The sequence below is a fragment of the Bufo bufo genome, chromosome 9, assembly GCF_905171765.1.
Source record: "Bufo bufo chromosome 9, aBufBuf1.1, whole genome shotgun sequence".
NCBI lineage: Eukaryota > Metazoa > Chordata > Amphibia > Anura > Bufonidae > Bufo > Bufo bufo.
The window spans coordinates 16,344,419-16,367,216 of NC_053397.1; the positions used below are offsets into that span (position 1 = coordinate 16,344,419).

The 22,798-nt window shown below is 47.3% G+C and overlaps 1 protein-coding gene across 1 annotated transcript in view; it reads right to left on the bottom strand.

The window, feature by feature from the left end:
* The window catches only part of P4HTM (prolyl 4-hydroxylase, transmembrane), a 40,824-nt gene that overhangs the window by 11,088 nt on the left and 6,938 nt on the right, over positions 1–22,798 (bottom strand). The window contains exons 2-3 of the mRNA XM_040406928.1: positions 20,441–20,522; positions 5,396–5,586 (exon numbers count right to left, since the gene is read on the bottom strand). Of these exons, the coding sequence (XP_040262862.1) occupies positions 5,396–5,586; positions 20,441–20,522 (273 nt within the window). The remainder of the gene's footprint in view (positions 1–5,395; positions 5,587–20,440; positions 20,523–22,798) is intronic.

The following is a 22,798-nucleotide window of genomic DNA, read 5'->3' on the forward strand; positions in this document are numbered from 1 at the left end:
TCTATCTATCTATCTAATATCTATCTATTATCTTTCTTCTATATCTATCATCTGTATCTATTATCTATCTATCTCATATCTATCTCATATCTATCTATCTATCTATCTATCTATCTATCTCATATCTATCTATCTATCTATCTATCTCTATATTTAATCAGTGATCAGTGGGACTTGATAGGTTCCCATTAGATATTCTGATAACAATATATCTAATATTTCTGTGTTTTTTTAATCGGAGACATTTCCTGCTTCTCTTTGCTCCAGTAAAATGACCCCCATTATATATTGTTATAACAGGAACTAAATTATCAGAATTCCTGTTTTATCGTATGCTGGATTAAAGGAATAATCACAGAATAGATACAGATATTTGGAAGTCCGGATAATGAATGGTTCTGAGATGGATTCGGAATACATCTGTCCTTCCTACTGCAGATTATAGGTGGCGAGGACGTGGGTAATGGGGTAAGGCGCACGCAGAGACGGTGATATCTCTAACTGGAAGCCTCTGACGCAGTTTTCCACGGCTCACACAGTATATTCAGTGGATGGGTCTGATCTAGCCGCCCGTCCCCCCCCCAGCAATAAAAATGAAATGTAGGAGCGGCGGGCATGTTTATATGGCGCGTGCCACCGCTAATGTACGGTCTGCTGTATCAGGGAAGAGCATAATATAAATATGGCCGTCCATAATGGTTTTTATGAGGGTTCGAGCGAAGCAGGAAGAAACTTCCATGAGAACCACAGTAATGTAGGCAGGCCGGGTATATCTCATCCGTGGAAGTAGGATACTATGAGAAGAGGGAAGGAGGCAAACTACTATAACTAGGTTTTTGAGAACCCAGAGGACCCCTTTAAGGAGCGGCGGCCCAATTTAATATCAATAAAGTTGAATCACTTTACAATAAATGGTTCTTCTAAATGTACTTCTTTCAATGAATGTTTTATTATTTTCAAACGTTCTTCTTGCTGTCAGTGAATGGAAACTTTCTTGTTTATTCACTCTATCCGAACTTGGACCCTTTAAAATGTACCTTTTTATTATTTATCCTTAATTTATATGCCCCATGTTGGTGGCTGATAACATACAGAAGTGCAGACCTAAGGCCGGCTACTTAATACTACACATATAGCACCACATTTGTGACATATATACACAATACACAGATGGATAGAGGGGAGGTCATCGGCTAGTAACCTTCTATGCGGGGAGTCTTTCCCTAATGCAGTCCTCCTCTAGCCTTTGCCCAGGGACCACCCCTGATGGTGGGGTTTCCCTGTCTCCTCGTACCTTCCCTACTTTCCCTATATCCCCCTAACAGTAAAGTAAACAGTGAAACAATTAACATATAGCAGTGATACTGCCGTAACAAAGATGGATGTTGCCCATAAATCAGGTAACAATACAGTACCCCACAACACAATACTCCAACGCGTTTCGCCCACTCAAGGGCTCCTCAGGGGGTCTAGGTTCAAATGATACATTCAGAAAATAGCACTTAGTACAGCGTCTACATGGATATATTTACCATAAGGTACATTCTACTATTATACCAACTGTCGTCCTGAAAAGATGCTGCGGACGTCACAAATAATAATAGGACAGACCTTATATGCCATATCAAGTCCCTGGGAGGAGGCAGTCATGACAGGAGCTGGAATGGACTAGCAGCATCTCCATTATCCAATAGGAGCTAATCATGCCTCCAGTTCCCATCATACAAGGTCTATCTTATTATTTGTGACGTCCGCAGCATCTTTTCAGGACGACAGTTGGTATAATAGTAGAATGTACTTTATGGTAAATATATCCAAGTAGACACTGTACTAAGTGCTATTTTCTGAATGTATCATTTGAACCTAGACCCCCCTGAGGAGCCCTTGAGTGGGCGAAACGCGTTGAGGTATTGTGTTGTGGGGTACTGTATTGTTACCTGATTTATGGGCAACATCCATCTTTGTTACGGCAGTATCACTGCTATATGTTAATTGTTTCACTGTTCACTTTAGGCCTCATGCACACGACCGTTGTTTTCTTCCGTGTCCGTTGTTCCGTTTTTCGTGATTTTCTGTGGACCCATTGACTTTCAATGGGTCCGTTGAAAACTCGGCTAATGCACCGTTTGTCATCCGTGGTTCCAGTCCGTCAAAAAAAATAACCTGTCCTATTTTTTTCACGGAAAACGGTTCGCGGACCCATTCAAGTCAATGAGACCGTGAAAAAAACGCGGAGGCACACCAGATTGTCATCCGCATCCGTTTTTTTTCCTATCATTTGCATGGCAAACTTGACTTAGACTTTTTTTTACTTTCCTTCATGTCTGGTGATCCTCCAAAAATAAAGGAAGACACACGGAAACAAAAACGGAAACGGATCACGGATTAACGGAACCCCATTTTGCGGAACGGAACACAAGAACGGTCGTGTGCATGAGGCCTTAGGGTGATATAGGGAAAGTAGGGAAGGTACGAGGAGACAGGGAAACCCCACCATCAGGGGTGGTCCCTGGGCAAAGGCTAGAGGAGGACTGCATTAGGGAAAGACTCCCCGCATAGAAGGTTACTAGCCGATGACCTCCCCTCTATCCATCTGTGTATTGTGTATATATGTCACAAATGTGGTGCTATATGTGTAGTATTAAGTAGCCGGCCTTAGGTCTGCACTTCTGTATGTTATCAGCCACCAACATGGGGCATATAATTTAAGGATAAAGAATAAAAAGGTATATTTTAAAGGGTCCTAATAATAAGAGGACTTATTATTATCTCAAAACATTGCCCAAAAAGTGTTAACAACTTTCTTGTTTACAATCAAAGGCTGGAAACCCAAACAAACCTGATACACATCTGTTACAATTGTATCCAGTCTAGACAATCCTCAGGGAGCTGAACAGCCTGGACCCCAGACTGATACACTGTAACAGACTATCAGCACAGAAGAGAGAAATGTGAGCAGCTCACAAAGCATTGTCTACATCGGATACAACTGGAGCAAACCTCCAGCTGTGAGAATCTTTCGGTCTGCAGAGGTTTTCACCCACCGAATAAGAGTCGTGATCGCTCCTATTCCCTGACAACAAGCAGAAGAAACGTAAAGAACATTATAAAGTTGCCGACCTTTTCATTAGTTACGTAAATGCAGAAACCCTATCGAGTCAGAGAGGTTTTTGGCAGAGGGAAAAGGGGCGATTTGCTTTCCTTGCTGTCTGGATGCAGAGATCTTAACTGCAGGGAGCTGCTTCTCGTCATTACCTCCCAATGTGACAGCTCAGGACGGGCTGGGGGATGGGGGACGCAGAGACTGATGAGACACCAGGGCATGAGACAGACCACCAGGGTCTGAATAGACTGAATGTGTGACGTTCCATTCACTTCACATATCCAAACCTGATCAGATTAACACTTTAATGACCGCTCACTGACTTTAGATGGGGGGCGGCGCAGGTCCTAAGTCCTCTGGTGTTGCTGCTTCAAGGCTCCTGTAATCCAGCAAGTACAGGACGGGTGCCAGGGGACGTCAGAGACAGGGGGGACCCCGAGAAGATTGTTTAGAACCGCTCTATTGTAGTCTATATAGTGATCAATTTTGCGGAACAGGTGCGAACCCATTCATTTTCAATGGGGCCGGAATGTGCTGTCCGCATCTGCATTTGCGGACCCGCACTTCCATTCTGCAAAAATATAGAACATGCCCAATTCTTGTCCGCGAATTGCAGACAAGAAAAGGCATTTTCTAGGAGAGTGCCGGCGATGTGCTGTCCGCAAAATACGGAACGCACATTGCCTGTGTCCGTGTTTTGCGGATCCGCAAAACGCATACGGACGCGTGAATGGACCCTTATAGACCCAGTGATCCAGGCGATCAGTTCTGCCAGTGACTAATGTCACCACCGAGGGCCACTTTATCCTGTAGATGCCCCAGTTACAATGTGAATGTCCTCCAGAGAATTTTGATGCTATCATGTGGGCTATTTTACATATAAAAGGTATAAAGGGTACTCCAGGTACTTACAACAGCGATACTATACAAATGATAGGTTAGAAATGTCTAACTTGGGGGTCTGACCGCAGGAAGCACTGCCAGTCACCAGAAAGGAGGTCCCGTGTTTCCCTATTTCAGTGGAACGGCAATCGGGCGTGTCTGCTGCCATGCAAGTCTATGGGCAGATAATTGCACACAGCGCTTGGTTATCTGCTGCAGTCCCATAGTTCAATGGAGCGTCAGACGACATGCAAAGCCGCTGCTCCACTGGGGAACACGGGACCTCTGATCTTATAACTGTTGGGGGCCCTCCACCCCATGAAGATAGCAGAGCACTGGCTATTTCCAGCAGTTCCATAGCTGTGCATGTGCAGCGCACTCTCCATCACTTTAGGGGCCCCGTTCTGGAGGTAGGAGCGGGGGCCAGAGGTGGGACCTGTGCCTCTCTGACATGGATGGCTTATCCTCACGATATGCCACAATATGTGAGGTGAGTCAACCCCTTTAATCTCTGTACAATAAAAAGTTATGCTCCTTTTTTTCCAAGATCTCTGCATGCTGTCTCTTTTCAAGATCTCTGCATGTTGTCTCTTTTCAAGATCTCTGCGTGATGTGAATGAGAACATCCTCGTACAGACCCCGTCCAAATAAACATTTATACTTCATCCTGTGTATAGGAGATAACCGTTGTCCAAACCTCTTTAAAATCACTGTAAAATTAACAATTAGGCTCCTTTTTCAAGATCTCTGCATGCTGCCTGTGAATGGAAACGTCTGTGTCTATAGTCCAAGGCCAAAAACTTGCATAGACTTAATACTCCTCACAGCTGAGACTTTGCTACAGTTGTATCCAGTCTAGTGTAAATCTACTTCCCAGCTTGTTACAATGTATTAATGCAGGTAACGGTATCAGCCTGGAGTCCAGTCTGTTAAATTCCAAGTTCCCATTCACTAGCAGCAAGCAGAGATTTTCCAAAATGTTGAACGACTGAAACAAAGTTGCAGAACTATATATATATATTATATAATGACTGATTTAGGCCTCATGCACTTGACCGTTGTGTGTTTTGTGGATCTGCAAAACACGGATGGCTTCCGTGTGCGATCTGCAATTTGCGGAACGGCAAGGACAGCCATTAATATAACTGCCTATTCTTGTCCGCGAAACGCGGACAAGAACAGGACAGGTTATATTTTTTTTGCGGACCACGGAACAGAGCCACGGATGTGGACAGCACACGGAGTTCTTTCCGCATCTTTTGCGGCACCATTGAAGTGAATGGGGCCGCATCCAAGCTGCCAAAACTGCGGCTCGGATGCGGACCAAAACAACGGCCGTGTGCATGAGGCCTTACTGGATCGCCCCTGTAAGAGGGAATGGCCCTCGGGTGGTTTTAACCCCTTCCTCACCTCTTTTATCTGAAGCTGCCCATCTTGATTGTGATCCAACAGATTAAAGAGGTCAGCCTTGCTTATCTCTAGATTTTCCATGGCTTCCTTGTAGCTGTCCACAGGCAGAATCTGGCTGGCTTGGAGTCCTTTTAACTGGGCCAGGTGGATGAGGAGCTTGCACTCTTTTTCTGACAAAAAGTTCGGGATTTCTGCAAAAAAAAAAAAAAAGAAAAAAAATCTGAGGTTAATCTACGTCCAAGGAGCCATGCGTGTAAGGAAGGGGGGCATGGCATCAGTGCACTTATAATAAGACAGAATGCTCTGAGCTCCCCCTAGTGGTGGCTGCAGGAAGTCACAAATTGTACCACTGACCTCTATGCCAATGCAGGGGATTTGGAGCTGTGTATCAGAAAAACCGAGCTCTGGCTTTTATAAAGATATATTATGAAATTAATCAGCATGGGGTTTTGGAATCTATTTAGATAAAAAAAAAAAAGAGTAGGCCAAACATTTAAGAGGCCGGCAACTGACAGATAGAGGTATATATTCAGAATATCTTAATTTTAGGGCTCATGCACACAACCGTTGTTGGCCGGTGCCCATATTGCAGCCCGCAAACAGCGGGTCCACAATATACAGGCAAGGGCTGTTTGTGCAACGCATCACGGATGCGGACCAATTCACTTGAATGGAACGGAGGCACAGAACCCCATGGAAGCACTGCGGAGGTTTCTGTCCATGCCTCCGCACCGCAAAAAAGTTATGCATCAAGTGAATGGGTTCTGCGTCCGCGTATACGGCGGCTCTACGGTCACTGCCCGTGCATTGCGGACCACAGCACCGGCCTGGCCAGCACACGTTCGCGAGCCCTTAGGGTCCATTCACACATCCGTGAATGTGTCCGCATCCGTTCTGAAAATTTTACGGAACGGGTGCAAACCCATTCATTCTCTATGGGGCAGGAATGGAGGCGGACGAATAGACTGTATATAAATCTGATACAGTGTGATGGAGACCAACCCAAAAGTGTATTCGCCAATGGGTGTCCAGATGAAATGTGGTTTCTCTATTAGAGACAACCCATTAGAATGCAGGCCCTGGAACAATCCGCTGATCGCCCCCGGGGATGACTTCTGGTACAGGAGTGGGAACTGCAAGCGCCGCTAAAATGCAGTATGACATGACGGCCATTCAGCTCAGGACGGCCAGAACAGGAGACGCGGGGGGGGGGGGGGGGGAAGATCTACCTCTTTAAAAGGGTCTTCCGGGATATGATATTGATGACCTCTCCATAGAATAAGTGATCAATATCTGACTAGTGGGGGTCAGCTGTTTGAAGAGGTTGCTGCACTCTGGAGACCTCTGCGGCCTCCTCACAGCATACCAAGCACAGCGCCGTCCATTGTATAGTGGCTGTGCTTGGTATTGCAGCTCAAGACCATCATTCACCTGAACGGGCGCCTCAGCCATGCGACCAATGAACGTTACATCACTGGCCTAGGAAGAGGCTGCAGCGCTCACGGAGCGACGCAGCCTCTTCAATCAGCTGATCGGTGGTGGTGGTGCTGGGAGTCGGACCCCCCACCAATTTCATACTGATGACCATCAATATATTACTCCTGGAAAATCCAAGTGTTTCTAGGCCTTTTCAAGGCATTGGTCTGGGGAAGCTGCATCATCACAGCCATACTGGTTGTCCAAAGATTGATTTTTTTTATTTTATTTTATGGGGTAACTTCCCCTCAAAACCTTAAATTGTCACCTTTTGCATTACAGCAAATGACATTCTGATGGATTACCGGGTAAATAAACTACAAAACTGCAAAAAGGAGGCAAGCCAGGATGGATTGTCTGCAAAAAGGAAAACATTTACTGAGCCCCAAGCCCCCATGGTGTGTTGTTTGAGCCTCCCCCAGTGCTAAATAAACAGCCCCCCCCCAGCCAGTAAATGATTGTTTTTGGCTTGAGAACAGCAAAGAGGAAACACGTCGCATTTTCCGTGATGGTTAATGATCACAAATCGGAGAAAGGTGGTGGTGGGGGGACTGGTGGACAAATGGCTTCCTGCAGAGACCCAATCAAGAGTACAATAATGGGCCGAGATAATGCCATGGGCAGGAGAGTTCAAACATTCAAGCCCCCTGTCCGCCCTTATTACAACACCTGCTGGTTTAAGCTGCCCCCCTAACAAGACCAAACAATCGGGCCCATTGGCCAACGCAAACTGTGGGATTGTCTTGTCCAAGTGTGCTGGATCTTAATGAGAGAGGATTAGCAGGAGAAGTGTCCCCCGGCCCTATAAAAAAACACCCTGGGCCACCGCTCAGGGAGACTCAGTCGCCCTTCTCGCAGGCAACGCGTCAGATCTTGTCTGGGATAATGAGTGCGCGGCGATGCAGATGCCCGGGATGCCAGGGCTCAACGTGGCAGCTGATCTTCTCGCTCTGTTTTTTGACCTGCGGTTCCCGAGCGATGTACGTGGACTTTGTCAGCAGCTCGTCCCGCTGCGTGAGCATCCCAAGGCACATGCCCCTGTGTCACGGCATTGGGTACACGCAGATGAGGATTCCTAACCTGCTGGAGCACGAGACGATGGCGGAGGTGATCCAGCAGTCCTCCAGTTGGCTGCCGCTGCTTGCACGTGAATGCCACCCGGACGCCAGGATCTTCCTTTGCTCGCTCTTCGCGCCTATATGTCTGGAAGGGTAACGTACCCTAAAAACTTTTCGCTTTCTTGCACTTTGCATTTCTGTCCTGTATGTATGCCATAGAAGGAGGGGGAACTAGTGAAGATTGCCCCTCGCAGTGGGGGGGCCAGCCACTCCAGTATAAGGATATCGTCTGCATTTTGCTGCAGATTCGTCAGATTTTTCCCAACCTTTCTGGACATGCCCTAAAGCTTAGTTGGACCTGAGTTTTTTGGCGCTGATTTCATTGGCTCCAAAAATCGCCTCCCTTTCATTTTAATGGGGAGCAGCGCTTACTTTTTTTCCCACGTGGAAGAAAGAAAAAGCATACCCTATCTTGGGGCGGAATCCGTGCTGAATCTCCATTAAAAATGAATGGGAAGCATAAAATAAACAGCTCAGTGCGTGTCATTGCGGTTTGTGGGCGCGGATAGGTGGCGAAAACCACGAGCAGAAAATGTATTGTATCGTATTTGTATTGAAGTAGACATCCATGGGTAAAGAAAAAGGCGTAAAAAAATGCACAATAAAAGCACTGAAAAAGAAAATACTGAATTTTATAGGCGGATTTTCAAAATCAGACGTGTGAACATACCCTTAGGCGGCATTAACACCTCATTTTGCAATTTCTTTCTACATTCTAAGGCTACATGTACGCGAACGTTAGGGCTCCGTGCCCGTGCTGCCGACCGCAAGGTGTGGTCATCAATGCACAGGCACAGACCGTGGGGCAGCCGCATGCGGATCACAGACCCATTCACTTGAATAGGGTCCGCGATCCGCATCCGAAGGTCCGCACCGCAAAAAAGTAGTGCATGCGCTACTTTTTTGCGGTGCGGAAGCACGGCCAGAAACACCACCGAAGCACTTCATAGTGGTTCCGATCCGTGCCTCCGTTCCGCATCTCCGTGATTGCTGACCCATTCAAGTGAATGGGTCCGCAATCCGTGATGCGGCGTGCACGCAGGCCGGTGCCCGTGTATTGAAGACCCGCAGTATGCAAGTGTGCATGGAGCCTAATAATGTCCCATTCACACAACCGTATTTTTTGGTCCGCATCCGATTCACAATTTTTGCGGATCGAATGTGGACCTATTCGTTTCAAGGAGGCCACAAAAAATGCAGTCCTGCAAAAAAGATAGAGCATGGCCTATTCTTGTCCATTTTGCGCACAAGAATAAGCACTGTTAGGGCACATGAGCGCGTGTCGGGGCAGGCCTGTATTGCGTCCCGCGAACAGTGTGTCTGCAATATAGGGCACCGAGCATGTGCAAACCGTATCACGATGCATCGGTCCGCAATCCAGAAGCATGTTCTATTTTTTTGTGGTGCGGATGGATCACGGACGCATTCAAGTTGAATGGGTCCGGATCCGTCTGCGGAATCATCCGAACGGATGTTGACTATACATTGGGGACCGCAAATTGCGGTCTCCAATGCATGGAACGGCCAGCACAAAGTTCGCATGCATGAACCCTTGTAATGGGTCTGCAAAAAAAAAACGGATGCAACAAGGACGTCATCTGTATTCTGTGGATCCACATTTTGCGGACCACAAAATACATACGGTTGCGTGAATGCACCCTTAGTTAGCAGGTTGGATTTTTCTATCAGTGGCAGAAACCTGAGGCTCTGCCGTGGTTTCGAATTTTGAAAGTGGCGTTCCTCAGAACTACCCGTCAGGAAATACTCCCAAGACCCTATTCACATGGCGGGTTTTGTCCGTAGATGGATACGTCCATCCGTTCTTAAAGGGGTTGTGTCACTTCAGCAAGTGTCATTTATCATGTAGAGAATGTTAAAGGGGTTATCCAATGTCATAAACAGCCCCCCCACGTGCCGGGCCCCTCACACAAAATATACTTACCCCGCTCCCTGCGCCGCTCCTGGTCCCCGCACCGCCGCCGCTGCTGCTTCTCTCTGTACACGGATGAAAACATCTGGTGTTGGGAGAAGCGGCAGCGGCGGTGCGGGGACCAAGAGCGGCGCCTGTATATTCATTGTGAGGGGTCCGGCACGTGGGGGGGCTGTTTATGACATTGGATAACCACTTTAATACAAGGCACTTACTAATGTATTGTGATTCTCCATGTTGCTTCCTTTGCTGGCTGGATGCATTTTTTCCATCACATTATGCACTGCTCGTTTCCATGGTTACGACCACCCTGCAATCCAGCAGCGGTGGCCGTGCTTGCACACTATAAAAAAAAAAGTGCCAGCCTCTGGGACCGTGGGAGCACACACAGTCTGGTGCAAGCACGACCACCACTCCTGGGCTGCAGGGTGGTCGTAACCATGGAAACAAGCAGTCTATAATGTGATGAAAAAATGAATCCAGCCAGCAAAGGAGGCAATATGGAGAATCACAATGCATTAGTATCTACATGATAAACGCCATTTGCTGAAGTGACACAACCCCTTTAAAGTCTGGGCTGCTGTTCGTATTTCTGGGACCCGTCGTTTCTTGGTGCGGTCTCCACCCAGCTTTCCCAGACTTCTGCACAGCAGACCTGCCTAATTCTGCTGCGATACGTCCCTCACTTTTCTTTCACTTGGCTATTTAGGAGTCTAACTCAGCTTTTCTGGTATCAGATCTAACCAATAAACGGCTGCAGAGCGCGCTGTGACAGGGGGAGACACTGAACGGTACTGACATAAGAGTCCATTATGGTGGGGGTGGGGGGTGATCATGCGTGGACATCATACCACCCTTACTTGCGTCACTCGCCCCGGTAATTAGGAGCCATGTTTTCCCATTAGTGGTCCTGGTCATGCTGGATGTCTCCTTGAATTACCGCTGACTGACCCCTACGTGCGTCACCGGCGCCGAGCCCCCTGATCTTTGTTTCAATGAAACATACAAGCTGACAGAATTAGGGCCACCTACCGCCAAAGCCCGAGCGCCGCCTATTAGAGATTATCACGGCTAATAAGTGGCGGGGCCCGCGCTGCATTCATGGGTTAGGTGTCGTAGCTTTATCTGCATCTGGGAAAGCTGGGTGACGACTTCTAGGAAATGCTATTGAAATGTTATTTTCTATCATTTCTCATCACATCTTCAGGGACAGGATCATAAAGCCGTGCAGGAGCCTGTGCCAGGCGGTGAGGAACAGCTGCGCCCCCATCATGGCCTGTTATGGGTACCCGTGGCCAGAGATACTGAAGTGTGAACAGTTTCCTATTGATCACGGGATGTGCATCTCCACAATCACCAATGACACGAGCACCCGAGGAAGGAGTAAGTATACAATATATATATCAAAGAAAATGTGAGGGGGGAAGTAATGCTCAGCTCATCTGTATAGTGCACCAACCATATAAAGCATATATCCCCAATAATCACCATATAGAATTCATCTACAAAATAAGGAAACATGTAAATAGATTAGATTAAAGGGGTTATCCGAGTTATGGGAAAAAAAAATAAAACCTAACAAAATTAATCAGGATATACATATACATTAGTCAAGCTTGATTTTTTGAAAAAAAAAAACGATCTTTACACCTTTTCTAGGTTCTGTTATTGCTGTGTTTACATGCAGCAGTAACAACAATGACTCACCTCTCCCTCATGAATATTTGTGGGAGGGGTTGATCATCATGATGGCACTGTTTAGGGGAGGGGGGATCAGTGGATGGCACTGTTTAGGGGAGGGGGGATCAGTGGATGGCACTGTTTAGGGGGGGGGATCAGTGGATGGCACTGTTTAGGGGAGGGGGGATCTGTGGATGGCCCTGTAGGGGGATCTGTGGATGGCACTGCCTGCCATCCACAGACCACAGATCCCCCTACAGTGCTATCCACAGATCCCCCTCCCCGACGCTCACAGCAGCAGTACTAATCAGTCACTTCATTTCTCAATGCAGAGGTATTTTCTTATTATTTTGAAATCTCTGAGTCTCTGACTCTTACTTTGGCTGAGCTCCGGTAACAACAGCAGGCAGTGCAGGCGGCGTTCATTCACTGACGTCACGCGCCTGCTCCGCCTAGTGGGAGGAGCAGGCGCGTGACGTCAGTGACAGTGAGTGAGCGCCGCCCCCCGCACTGCCTGCTCTGCTATTACCGGAGTACAGAGCTAAGAGATATCCTGTAATAATGCAAGTGAAGAGCTCACTACAGCGCCCTGTATATTCTAACCCCCAGGCAAGCGTCCCTCTCACCATGGGAACGCTTGGGAGTTAGAATATACCATCGGATTTGAGTTTTTTACGATCTCACTGAGCTCGAAAAACTCAGATCCGATGGTATATTCTAACCAGGCAAGCGTCCCCGTCACCATGGGAACGCCTGGGGGTTAGAATATTTTATACCATTGGATCTTCTGACTGTTACTCTGCTTGGCCAGCTCGGGGCCCCAACCAGTTCGGGGCCCCAAGCTATTGCTGGTTTTGCCTGGCCTGATGATCGCGCATATGCGATCACCTATTAGCCGCAGGGAGGAACTTTGAGGTAGCCGCGGCACAAGTGAGGATCGCGCATGCGCGATCAACTCACAGCCGCACGGACTGTAATCCAGAGAGGTGGGGGCGTGGCCAAGGCTGATGACGTTCCGTTTACATGGCTTAGTCACTCCGACAAGCAGAGAGCTCCATGTAAACGGAACGTCACAGCTGATGACGTGGGCGGTCACATGACTGTTTAGTGTAGCAGAGAAACGGCACAAGATAGGTACTGCAAGTGATTTAGGAAAACTAATGTATAGGAGAAATAAAGCCATAGAGAGAAATTAAGTTAACTCGGATAACCCCTTTAATGTACTGTATTATCCTCCAGAGCTGCACTCACTATTCTGCTGGTGGAGTCACTGTGTACATACATTACATTACTTATCCTGTACTGATCCTGAGTTACATCCTGTATTATACTCCAGAGCTGCACTCACTATTCTGCTGGTGCAGTCACTGTGTACATACATTACTTATCCTGTACTGATCCTGAGTTACATCCTGTATTATACTCCAGAGCTGCACTCACTATTCTGCTGGTGCAGTCACTGTCTACATACATTACTTATCCTGTACTGATCCTGAGTTACATCCTGTATTATACTCCAGAGCTGCACTCACTATTCGGTTGGTTGTTATTGGAAACAGTCAAGAAGCTTGGCACAGTTAGAACTACATTCATAACGATGAAGCATTCTTAGGCCTATTGCACACGACCGTATGGCTTTTTCAGTGTTTTGCGGTCCGTTTTAAACGGATCCGTTGTTCCGTTTTTTGTTTCCGTTGTGTTTCCGTTTCGTTTTTCCGTTCCGTTTTTCCGTATGGCAAATACAGTATACAGTAATTTCATAGCAAAAATTGGGCTGGGCATAACATTTTCAATAGATGGATCCGCAAAAAACGGAACGGATACGGAAGACATACGGATGCACTTCCGTATGCATTCCGTTTTTTTGCGGACCCATAGACTTTAATGGAGCCACGGAACGTGATTTGCGGCCAAATATAGGACATGTTCTATGTTAAAACGGAACGGAAAAACGGAAACGGAATGCATACGGAACACATTCCGTTTTTTTTGCGGACCCATTGAAATCAATGGTTCCGTATACGGATCGTATACGGACCGCAAAAAACGGCCAGTAAACGGGAAAAAAAAAACGGCCGTGTGAAAGAGGCCTTATAGATTTAATATTGATCACTAAAATCTTTCTAGGTTTAGGTGGTCGGCACTAACCTTTGAAATTCAGATTAATTGAGCATTAGGTCTCTTTCTTAGGCCTCATGCACACAACCGTATGTATTTAGCGGTCCGCAAAAAATACGGATGACGTCCGTGTGCATTCCGTACGGAACAGCTGGCCCCTAATAGAACAGTCCTATCCTTGTCCGTAATGCGGACAATATTAGGACATGTTCTATTTTTTTTTGCGGAACGGAAATACAGACATACGGAAACGGAATGCACGCGGATTAACTTCCTTTTCTTTTTTTTTTGCGGACCCATTGAAATGAATGGTTCAGTATACGGTGTGCAAAAGTAACGGAACGGACACGGAAAGAAAATACGTTCGTGTGCATGAGCCCTTAGATGGATAAGGTCTGCCAGCAGCAGGTAACCTGCTTGATGATGGTTTCCATCAAGCAAAAACAGATTTTTTCCCTCCACTTGGTAATAGGAACCATACATGTAATGCTGACTGTCACTGTACAATAGAGAGGACTCAGGAATACTAAGGCTCCTTTGGTTTTACAGCGGTGCCCCGTGCCAGCTGCAGGGACTGTGAACTCAACGAGGCCAGCTCTGCCAAGGAGATCCTGGATACGTTCTGCGCTAATGATTTCAGTAAGTACTGACACCTGCATACACAGCTGCCTCTAAGTGATCCTGCCACTTATTGGTGAAGTACGGCTTGTACTGACGCCATGAGGGATGAGACGACTGGCTCACTCTTTAAAATAAATTATGGGGGTCCGGAGATGTCCTATTTGAGACCCTCATCTTATTATTCAGAGCGCAGAGCGTCTCGCGGGTTGGGGGATCTGACTTGTTCATGCATTACATAGACCCTCCATTGATTTCAACCGGCAGCTTGCAATATTTAATTTCTCCTGTGGTGGCGCTGTAGGGAAACTGAATACTTCCACCCTGTAGAATACAGCTGATTGCAACCCCTTTAAAGGGGTCGTCCGTCTGAATTTTTTTTTTCGGGTCAGGTCATACTCACCTACATTCTGACTGGTTCCTGGTGTTTCTTGACACACAGGAAGTGCTTGCTCAGCCAATCACTGGCTGCAATACTGACCCACCTCACTCAGTGATTGGCTGAGCAGGCGTTTCCTGTGTGTCAAGAGGCTCCACCAGAGACCATCAGTGAGTGTGCCACCCTGAGCCTAGTGTAGGCATGGCCACCCTGTGGCTCTCCAGCTGTCGCAACTACTACGACTCCCGGCATGCAAAGACTGCCTACAATAGGGCATGGTGGGAATTGTAGTTTTACAACAGCTGGATAGCCGCAGGTTGGCCATCCCGGTGACAGACGAGTCTTTTTATTTTTCAATCCCTGCACCCGGCCTGTCATATGAAGAGGGGTCCCCTGTCTCGGAGAACTGCAACTGCGCCCCTCGTTAGAATGGTGTCTTACTCATTTCTCTGTGACAGATCCCCTTTAAATTTAAAGGGACAGTAAACCTCTGCACTCTCTCATTCCATGTGAGCTGGGGAAAGGCAATGGATAACTGATAGGAAGCCCCCGCATCCTCTCTGCCCCCCATGATCACTTAAGTGATGCCCGAGTTCCTCCAGCGACGTCCTCCTGATATCATCTCAACACTTTTTAAAGTTCAGCCCCATAAAAGGCCTCGGCAGCTCCGGCGCGTTTCGCTCATCCCTGGGAAAGACATGTCACTGCTGCGCTGCGTATACAGTGACCACCAGGGAGGAGGCGAGCCCTGCATACAGAAGACGCCTGACTGGAGCCCCCCGCGCCGCCAGGACCATAAAAAGACACAAGACTCGCGCTGCTGTTATGTACCCATCCATGGAAGTAGTGCTGCATCCAGCGGGGTACTAGTTCAGGCCTGAATAATCTACTACAGAGTAAATTCACCCTAGGGTCAGTCTCCCCTTTGGGCAGCACCCTACATTTCATAGGGTTACTCAATATCTAGTCAGTCATGATCAAGGGGTCTCAGGACCACCAAATGATCAGACGTTATTGGCAGAGGAATCGGGGCTCTCCCATTGTTGTAAAACTACAGCTCCCAGCATGTTCTGACAGTCTGCAGCTGTCAATGCATGCTGGGAGCTGTAGTTCTGCAACAGATGTAGAGCCATACTACTTTATGTCCGTTTAACAATCTGTCAGCGCATGCTGAGAGTTGTAGTTTTGCAACAGCTGAAGAGGGATTACTGCAGTACATAAACAGGCTGTCCGAGCATGATGGGAGTTGTTGTTTTGCAATAGTTGGATAGCCACAGGCTAGGGATCACTGCACTACTTGATGTCCCACTAACAGGCTGCCAGGGCATGCTGGGAGTTGCAGTTCAGCAACAGCATGTTGGGGATCACTAAACAACACATTGTACCATAGAGCATGCTGGGAGTTGTAGTTTTGTAACAGGCTAGGCATCGCTGTACTATTTGATGTTCCACTAGCAGGCTGTCAGGGCATGCTGGGAGTTGTAGTCTTGCAACAGCTGGGTAGCCACAGGTTGGGGATCACTGTCCTAAATGCTGAGTCGGGCCGTCCATTCCTCTTTGCGGCGGTTTTTCCCTCGGCTTTCGGATTGGGGTCCTCTACCTCTGTCACCTCAAAGGGCTATCATGTGGACCTGTAATGGCGGCCATATTGATTGCCACCCAGCAATACATTAGTATGGGCATCGTTCACAGACAACGGACGCAGATTTATCTCTTATTTTTGTCGTTTTGCAGCTGCCAAAGTTCGTATCATCAAGAGGAACATGACCTCCAGCTCGGTTTCTGACTTTGACATGGACTCCAGGGTGGACATCTTAAAGCACGGGCCGCTCTCCCGGGGTGACATCTTCCCCAGGCTTCAGCAGTGGCTGGACCTGGATGCTACGTGCGTGCAGAACATTATGCGCGGGACCCGGACAGGCACTTATGTCATCAGCGGCGACGTGCAAGAAGACAAGGTGGTGGTGCACCACGCCTACGCCTGGCAGAAGAGGAACAAGAACCTGCACTTCGCCGTCAAGAAGTGGAAGCATCACAGATGCCGATCGTAGGACTTCACTGGGCCGCGGCGCATCAACCGTACAGAGAGAAACCCCCCCCGCCCCTAAAATAAGCAGGTCACCAGTAGATGAAAGTCCTTGAGTCGTCCTATCTCAGCCGTATCTGATCCTAGGAAAGCTGGGTGACAACAAATAGGGCTGCCATGACAGCTCTGGCCATTCTGGAGCGTGGAGAAGATGGGTGAAACCCCAACGGGTGCCGTAGGGTTGGTGATATGGGTGTCACCCTGCTTTCCTAGGGACTGATATAACTAAAAGTACAAAAAAAGAAGGTAACGTCATTTCCTGGTGATTTCTATATATTTTTTTATTTCGGGAGGGGAATGCCCTTTAAGCGCACACAGAGACTTTCGTTGCAAGATGTGAATAACGGTTTACATGTGAGAGCAGCACGAAATCATGCAACCGTCTTCCCATAGAGTAACATGGAGGTACCAGCCCAGGGCTGAAATGCAAGAGTGCCCCCGATTGAAACGCAGGGGTTGTCTCCTGCCCCATTAGAGCCTATGGGCATCATACAGGGGGGGCTCCACTGCTCTAGGAGACAGAATGGAGACCCGGGCCGTCCTTGTATTATATGGAGGGTCATTCATCCGTATCTATGAAGGGTCGCCACGTAGTACTGCATTTCCCCAGTAGAGGCCGCCGTTTCACAGCAGCTGGTCGCCCTGGTGGCCACATTCTGAAAGGAGCCGTCTCTAATGAGATGGGACAGGGCTGTTATTTAAAGGGGTTTTCCAGTTTTAAGTTGTCCGGTGGGAATACAACCTTTTATAAAAGGGGTTGGCCAATCTCAGGCATTGATGGCATATGGCTAGGACAAGGATGAGCAGCCTCCGGCACGCCAGCTGTTCTGAAACTACAACTCCCAGAATCCTCCTTTCACTTCTATAGCAGTTACAAGGACAACGAAGTAAGTGTGCATGCTAGGAGTTGTAGTTTCACAGCTGCTGGAGTGCTAAAGGTTGCTGATCCCTGCGCTAGGATATGTAATCAATGTCAGATAAGTGCAGGTCCAGGACCAAGTCCCTGAAGTGAAGCAGAGAGCAAAGCGCATGCGCAGCCACCTCTCCGATCACCTCTATGGAACTGCCAGAAATAGCCAATGCTCGACTATTTTCAAAACTCTCATAGCGATGAATGGAGAGCACGCTGCGCTTTCCTACACTTTGGGGGGTCCCGTTCCGGAGATAGGTGCGGGTCCTAGAAGTGGGACCTGCACCTGTCTGACAATGATGGCATATGTAGGGGTAAGCAACCTTCGGCACTCCAGCTCCATTCATTTCTATGAGAGTTCTGAGAAGAGTAGAAGAAGTATGCATGCTGGGAGTTGTAGTTTCACAACAGCCGGAGTGCCAGAGTTTGCCTACCCCTGTCCTAGAGGTATGCCATCAATGTCTGAGGTGGGAATACCCATTCAGTATGGGTTTAAAAAAAAAAAAAATTACTCACCGATCCCCAACTGCTGCCACTCTCCCGTTTCCCAGGTTTAAAGTTAAGGCAGCAATCTGTGGCTCCCGCTGGATAGTCCCTTAGGGGCCACCCTATGGTGGGTTGCCCCTCTTACTGGCGCAGACTGTATATAGCACTGTATATATGTGGAATGTCTTGCTGTAATGGATATCAATATAAGTGACTGAAATAAATGTTTAGTGGATGCTTCAATCACTAGAAGAGCTTTATCCCGATGGCTGGGGGCCCACAAATGCTCACGAAGGGGGCCAATGTATATTATGCACAGAGGCCCTGGAGCATCAATCGTGGCTCCACACCAGGGGGTCAGACATGTCAGACCCAGGTTTACTTGAAGTTACCCTAGTTTTATCCTCCCTCTCCCATTCAATAGATAGCAGCCAGTACATTATCCTCCTCACCCCCGTCAGCGCCAGGTTCCAGCACAGCAGTGTCAGTGTGACCTCAGGTCTGGGTTACTAGGGGTCTGAAATTAATATAGAGGGTCCGAGTACATTCAGAGGTTGTGTTCTGGGGTCTGAATATATTTAAAGAGCATCTCTCAGCATGATCAACCCCATGTAAATTGCCTGGTAGGGTAGATCATGCTGATTAAAACGATACCCTGATTATCCTTGTAGATTAATGCGTTGCAGAGATATGAAGATTTTGTATTTTCATGCAAATCGGGCAGTTGGAGCACCAAGGGGTGGGCTGTAGAGCTTCGAGCACCACTACAGCTGTGTCCCTAGTGCTTATTGAGAGGGCTAAAGGCACCTGCGCTGTGACTCACAAATCATTTTTGTTGGCAGTGAAACCTCTGCAGAAGGGACCAAGGGCTGTGTGGGGAGGAGAGAATACTTACCTCTCCAACCTGCCACTCCAGAAGTGGAGGTACACTTGTATGCTACTCTGGGTTTCTTGGCAGTATATATGCGTTGTCTGCGGGGGTACTCTTTCTCATTATGGAGAGAACCTAGTATGTGTAGTACATACGCAGAATATTGTAGGCCAGACAGTGCTCCTCTGGGTTTCTAGGAAAGATATATTCAAATTAGCTTTCCTAAACCAACAGATGTAAGATGTGCTAATTTTCATATATTTTTCCCAGAAACCAAGAGAAATGTTGCCTAGCCTACAATAATCATCACGTATATTAACTGGTCTCCATAATAGAACTAGTACCCACCAAAAGTTCCCCCAAGGCCTCTCAACTAGAAAAGCCGATTCTATCTGCTTTGCTCTAATAAGGGGATTTTGTCCTGAAAGAGCTAGCTGCAGAAGTGAGGCTGGCTTAGCTATTCAACTGAAAGTGAAACTGATAAAGAGAACTAGAATATCCAACCCAGGATTACACGTCTCTCAGTGAGACATGCATGCTAGCTCTCTTTCCAGAAGGACAAGAGAGCCAGAATATCTCATTCCCGTTGTTTTTGTGGTCCCATTGAAGTAAAAGGTTCTGCATACAGGCCGCAAAAAAATACGGACAGCCTAAGGGCTCATGCACACGAGCGTGTGCAGCCCGTGCCCGTATTGCAGCCCGCAAACAGCGGGTCCACAATATATGAGCACCGACCGTGTACGTTCTGTATCTCTGATGCGGACCCATTGTATCACATGAATGGGCCCACAATCTGCAGGATACGGAGCAGAGCGGAGGCACAAAACGGAAGCCCATGGAAGCACTACATATATATATTTTTTTGCGGTGTGGACTGAATCTTGCAGATCGCGGACCCATTCAAGTGAATGGGTCCGCATCCGCAAATGGCAGGCACATGGACGGTGCCCTGTATTGCAGACAGCTGTGTGCATGAGCCCTAAGGCTGCTCTGCCCCCACAGAGATAAGGTAGAAAGAAAGATCTGCTCCTGTTCTGTCTTTTTGACCCGCACCTGGTCTTGGCTCACAATCACTGATGAAAATCACTGATCAAACACTGACCAGACATGTGAAAAACTCTCCCAGGATGACATCTCTGGGGATTGAAGGGAAAGTAAAAACAGGTGTTGTGCAGGATCCAGGGGATTACTGTGACCCCCATCCTGACATGATTAGATCTGCTGCTCATTTATATCGCCCCCACCCCCCACTCTCTAATAAAATGACAGGCTGCCTGGAGCATTAAGGCGATTAAATTCCCTTACAACAGCTTGAAGCGCAACGTCACCCGTATCCACCACCATCAGCCCTTGGCAGGGGGGGTGTCTCTTACCGAACAGCAGGGGCTTCAGGCTCAGCGTCTTCATCTCATGCATTCTGCTGTTGACCAGTTCAATCCTCTGTTTGTATCCGACCTAAAAGAGAGGAACGATCAGTACCATCCAACGTGGCGTGCCGCCATTACACCACCTGTATCATTCAGCTTTATGACCTATGTCCCGCCCCTGCCTTACTACGGCTTAATCATACCTCCCCGATATGGCTCCATGTGAGGGTCCTATGAAGTCCTGTTGTATGGTAATTTGGAGCAATTCTAGTATAAAAATATCCTTTTCACCATGTTTTGCTTCCATGTGTCCTCCTTGGTGCTGCTGGGGTGGGCTCTGGATAGAATTAGTCTCCTTCCCCTTCTGGCAGCTGACAATATAGACCTTTCTTACCTCCTCTGCAGAGGAGTCTTCTCAACTATACCGCCTAGTACTGCAGAGGTTCTGCTCCTCACCTGACAAACAGGCAGATCGCTATTTCCGTGCAGTGAACAGAGGATCACCATGCAGAGACCTGACTGTCAGGAGAGTGACTGAGGATGCATGTCCACCAGCACTCAGCTTATTAGGTGGATGGGCACATTACTAAACAATGGACACCAGGTGACGCCATACTATGTAAGTAACTGAACACCAGGTGGAGCCATACTATGTAAGTAACTGAACACCAGGGGGAGCCATACTATGTAAGTAACAGAACACCAGGTGGAGCCATACTATGTAAGTAACAGAACACCAGGTGGAGCCATACTATGTAAGTAACAGAACACTAGGTGGAGCCATACTATGTAAGTAACAGAACACTAGGTGGAGCCATACTATGTAAGTAAATGACCACCAGGTGGTGCCATATTATGTAAGTAAATGAACACCAGGTGGAGCTATACTATGTAAGTAAATGAACACCAGGTGGCGCCATACTATGTAAGTAACAGAACACCAGGTGGAGCCATACTATGTAAGTAACTGAACACCAGGTGGAGCCATACTATGTAAGTAAATGCACACCAGGTGGCGCCATACTATGTAATTAACAGAACACCAGGTGGAGCCATACTATGTAAGTAAATGAACACCAGGGGGCGTCATACTATGTAAGTAACAGAACAGGTGGAGCCATACTATGTAAGTAACTGAACTCCAGGTGGAGCCATACTATGTAAGTAACTGAACACCAGGTGGAGCCATACTATGTAAGTAACTGAACACCAGGTGGTGCCATACTATGTAAGTAATTGAACACTAGGTAGTGCCATACTATGTAAGTAAATGACCACCAGATGGTGCCATATTATGTAAGTAAATTAACACCAGGTGGAGCCATACTATGTAAGTAATGAACACCAGGTGGCGCCATACTATGTAAGTAACTAAACACCAGGTGGTGCCATACTATGTAAGTAAATGACCACCAGGTGGAGCCATACTATGTAAGTAAATGACCACTAGGTGGAGCCATACTATGTAAGTAACTAAACACCAGGTGGTGCCATACTATGTAAGTAAATGACCACCAGGTGGAGCCATACTATGTAAGTAAATGACCACTAGGTGGAGCCATACTATGTAAGTAACTAAACACCAGGTGGTGCCATACTATGTAAGTAAATGACCACCAGGTGGAGCCATTTTATGTAAGTAAATGACCACCAGGTGGTGCCATACTATGTAAGTAACTGAACTCCAGGTGGAGCCATACTATGTAAGTAACTGAACACCAGGTGGAGCCATACTATGTAAGTAACTGAACACCAGGTGGAGCCATACTATGTAAGTAACTGAACACCAGGTGGAGCCATACTATGTAAGTAACTGAACACCAGGTGGAGCCATACTATGTAAGTAACAGAACACCAGGTGGAGCCATACTATGTAAGTAACAGAACACTAGGTGGAGCCATACTATGTAAGTAACTGAACACCAGGGGGAGCCATACTATGTAAGTAACAGAACACCAGGTGGAGCCATACTATGTAAGTAACAGAACACTAGGTGGAGCCATACTATGTAAGTAACAGAACACTAGGTGGAGCCATACTATGTAAGTAACAGAACACTAGGTGGAGCCATACTATGTAAGTAAATGACCACCAGGTGGTGCCATATTATGTAAGTAAATGAACACCAGGTGGAGCTATACTATGTAAGTAAATGAACACCAGGTGGCGCCATGCTATGTCAGTAAATGTAAATGAACACCAGGTGGAGCCATTCTATGTAAGTAAATATGAACCATTGCTCATTTCTATGTAATGAACAAAATATTAATAAAAGAGTGGGGGTCCCACCAATGTCGCGCGACAATTTTTATAATGATAGTCTATAGTGTCGCAATGCGACATGCTGTGACTGCGAACCGACA